Source organism: Medicago sativa, chromosome 4 (assembly GCF_051527215.1).
Source record: "Medicago sativa cultivar Bolivia chromosome 4, Bolivia_mono, whole genome shotgun sequence".
NCBI classification, from domain to species: Eukaryota; Viridiplantae; Streptophyta; class Magnoliopsida; order Fabales; family Fabaceae; genus Medicago; species Medicago sativa.
Window position 1 is genome coordinate 88,738,592 of NC_140752.1, and position 3,601 is coordinate 88,742,192.

At 30.9% G+C, this 3,601-nt stretch overlaps 1 protein-coding gene across 1 annotated transcript; it reads left to right on the forward strand.

Annotated features, from left to right (window-relative positions):
* Nucleotides 1–680: 680 nt before the first annotated feature.
* On the forward strand, nucleotides 681–1,683 carry ARPN (plantacyanin). The gene is made up of 2 exons (XM_085705192.1): nucleotides 681–896; nucleotides 1,170–1,683. Exons 1-2 carry the CDS (start codon nucleotides 731–733, stop codon nucleotides 1,367–1,369), a joined length of 366 nt encoding a protein of 121 aa, XP_085561318.1. The 5' UTR covers nucleotides 681–730; the 3' UTR covers nucleotides 1,370–1,683.
* Nucleotides 1,684–3,601: the final 1,918 nt, after the last annotated feature.

A 3,601-nucleotide genomic window follows, 5' to 3' on the forward strand; every position in this document is an offset into this window, starting at 1 on the left:
CCCTTAACTTTCTCTTTTGAATTATTTTGGTCCATTAACTTTCTCACCGTTACTACATTTGGTCCTTTCTGTTAGTTTTTGGTCCTCTAACTTTATTTATTAGTATCATTTTGGTTCTCTAACTTTATTTATTAGTATCATTTTGGTCATATACCTGATTAATTATTATGATTAAATAGTGACTGATATTATTAGTAACTGTTATGGTTCATATGTATGTGTGAAACAGGAGGTCTGGTACCCACATAACACAAACCCTAACGTTTATTTGAATAAAACTAACAGAAAGGACTAATGTAGTAACTGTGAGAAACTTAGAGGACCGAAATAAATCAAATTTTAGTTAGAGGACCAAACCGATACTAATTAAATAGTTAGAGGACAAAAAAGGTAATTAAGCCAAAGATTAAAGGTAGGCATAAATAAAGATGATAAAAATATATATACGATGTCACATATGTTGTTTATATATTGACTTTGAATCAACAAAATCATTTGTGATTATTATGAAATAAACATAATGAGTTTGGGCAGACCCACGTGTCTTGGTCAGATGAGTACTCCTGCAATATGAAGAAGTATTTACTTTCTAACCAACCACCCATTAAGATTTCTTGCAGGCCTGCCTCTTCACTCACTCCTCAATTATAAAACCTTATCACATCATTCCAAATTCACTTACCTTCAAATCCCTTTCTTTCAGTTTTCTAGCAAATACTAGTAGAGAAACATGGCTCTGGGAAGAGGCAGTGCATTGGTTCTACTAGTCTGCTTTTTTGTTCTTAACTCTGAGTTTGCTCATGCTGCTACCTACACTGTTGGAGGTCCTGGAGGTTGGACCTTTAACACTGTTGGTTGGCCTAAGGGAAAACGTTTTAGGGCTGGTGACACACTTGGTATGTATCTACTATCTTCCAATCGTTAAAGAATGTTATTAAATTTCACTCTAAATTTGAATCTTACTCCAAACATTAGTCTTATTTATAAGAGTGCACAAACACCCACTTTAACACTGTTGTTTTTTTTTTTTTTTCTCTTCAAAACTCTCTTTCATCGGATAAAATTAAGTACACTCTTCAGTCACTATTATAAGTAAAAATTTATATTTTAGATTCATTCAATTAATGATGTATATGGTCTTTATTATAAATCTGTATGTGTTTGTGCAGTGTTCAACTATAGTCCATCAGCTCACAATGTGGTGGCAGTGAACAAAGGAGGGTATGATAGTTGCAAGACACCAAGAGGAGCAAAAGTGTATAGGTCAGGAAAGGATCAGATAAGGCTTGCTAGGGGACAAAACTACTTCATTTGCAACTTTGTGGGTCACTGCGAGTCCGGAATGAAAATTGCCATCAATGCTGCTTAACTTTTATATTAAAGTCTAATATACCTAATAATGTAGTGTTCAACTTATATATGTGTGTTACTATATATGTGTTGTGTTCAAATTTCATACCTCTTGTTGTACCTGTTCTTTATGCATGTGTACTTGAATCATGTAGAAGTTTTATTATCCTTAAATTAAATAAGTGGATAGGTGGGTGTGAAGTGTTAAGTGTGCTACTATATGTTAGTCATCATGGATCTAGTAACAATAATTTTGTGTAATATGATTTCTGGGTCTCTCCGGATGTTATGTAGCGAACCAATTGTTTTGAAGGGAACTACAATTGACTTAAATTTACCACTGTTATTATTTTGGCTTAAATGCTCTTTTGGTCCCTTAAGTATTTATTTGGTATCGCTTTGATTCCTTCATACATATTTCTCCCGCATCTTCATCACCTTCATACATATTTAAACCCAGAAAAATTAAAAAAATTAAAAAAACTCAGTCTTTTTTTAATCTTCATCATGTTCATCAAGAACAACAAACAAACCCTGAAACCTTCATCATCATCATCTCTTCCATCACTATTTTCTAAATAAAAAAAAACTTCATTTTCAAATCCAATCTAAATCCTTTATCATCATCACCAATCCTTCAAAAAATTCATTTTCGGATCTAAACCCATTTCCGCATGAATCATTTACAAAAAACCTAAAGGATGTATCATTTTCGGATCTAAACCCATTTCCGCATGAATCATTTTAACAGTTAACAAACAGTGTTACTCATTAAAGGGAGGTATTTAACTATTTTAAAAAAACCTATAGAGGAGGTTAATATCTATTATAAAACTAAAGAAGGTTTTCCTTTGTCTTCGTGAGCTTAACTCAGTTGGCATAGACAATACATAAAATATGCAAAGTTCAGGGTTCAAACCCTGGCCACCACCAAAAAAGGAGGTTTTTGTCTCATTTAGAGAAACCTTAAAGTAGGTCTCATTTATAGAAACCTTAAAGGAGGTTAGTGTAATTTACCCTTACATTTATTCTCCAATATTCTTATCAATATAAAATTCATTTTACAAGTCCATCTTTGGACCGTTATATGGGTAAATGCATATATTATTTTCTTTTCATATCCTACTAGTTTCTAAGCCAACTTCTATAAAATAAGAATTTTAACTACATAGATTAATTTATTAAAATTTATGATTAACTTGTGAGCAATGCTAACGAGTGCCTTCAAGATACTTTTTAAGGACCTTTAATAAATTTTTCAATGAAAATTTGTATATTCAATACATTGGAATTTGTAATATTTGACTTTTTACAATAATACAGTAATTTCTAAAATTGAGATCTTTAAAGAGTGTCTCAAAATCATTCGTTAGCAAGATTCGTAGTTTATTATATCATGTCGTTCTTCAACTAGTAAATTAAGGCAATATATGATAGTTTGTCCTATAATATGTTGCTTAATTATCATGGTCATCAAACGAATCCTAACCTGTTTCATCAAAGCACCAAAAATATTATGAAGAGTCAATAACTATGAAGACTTTCACTATTTCTCAAAAAGAAACTACGAAGGTCATCAAATGAATCCTAACCCATTTCATCAAAGCACCAAAAATATTATGAAGAGTCAATAATCATGAAGACTTTCACTATTTCTCAAAAAAAAAAAAAACTACGTTGTCATCAAACTAATCCTAACCTATTTCATCAAAGCACCAAAAATACTATGAAGAGTCGATAACCATGAAGACTTTCACTATTGTGGCCTTTTATAAGTCAGTGATGTAAACTTTTTCTTTTTGATAAATAATTGGGGATGTAAACTTTCTTTTTAATTAAACTAGTTTAGATACCCGGCGTTGTCCGGGTTTGATATTAAATAAGTTTTATAAGTTTGTGTGCACGAATACACGTGTCAGTATATTAGATTGAATTTATTTAAATTTACAATTATAATAATACCATAAAAATAAATATAAATGATGAGATGAATGTCCAATGCAAGAATAAAAAGTGTAACAAAATCAATAATGAATTAGTCCAAGTGGTAAGAGTTTTTGGTCCCTTTAAACATGTGGTCATGGGTTTGTTTTGTGGCCCATGTGTATGAGAGAGAAAAATCGATTGAAAGGAAAGAAAGTGGTTGAAATATATATATATATATATATATATATATATATATATATATATATATGGGTTTTGCTAAAAGACACCAACTAATTTTTATGAAGGTGTCTTTTAGCAAAGTTAT

Excerpts from the sequence above, each read along its gene's own strand:
- ARPN (XM_085705192.1), top strand. The coding sequence starts at position 731 with ATGGCTCTGGGAAGAGGCAGTGCATTGGTTCTACTAGTCTGCTTTTTT. Across the intron at positions 897-1,169 it reads TAGGGCTGGTGACACACTTG|TGTTCAACTATAGTCCATCA; the intron begins GTATGTATCTAC and ends GTGTTTGTGCAG.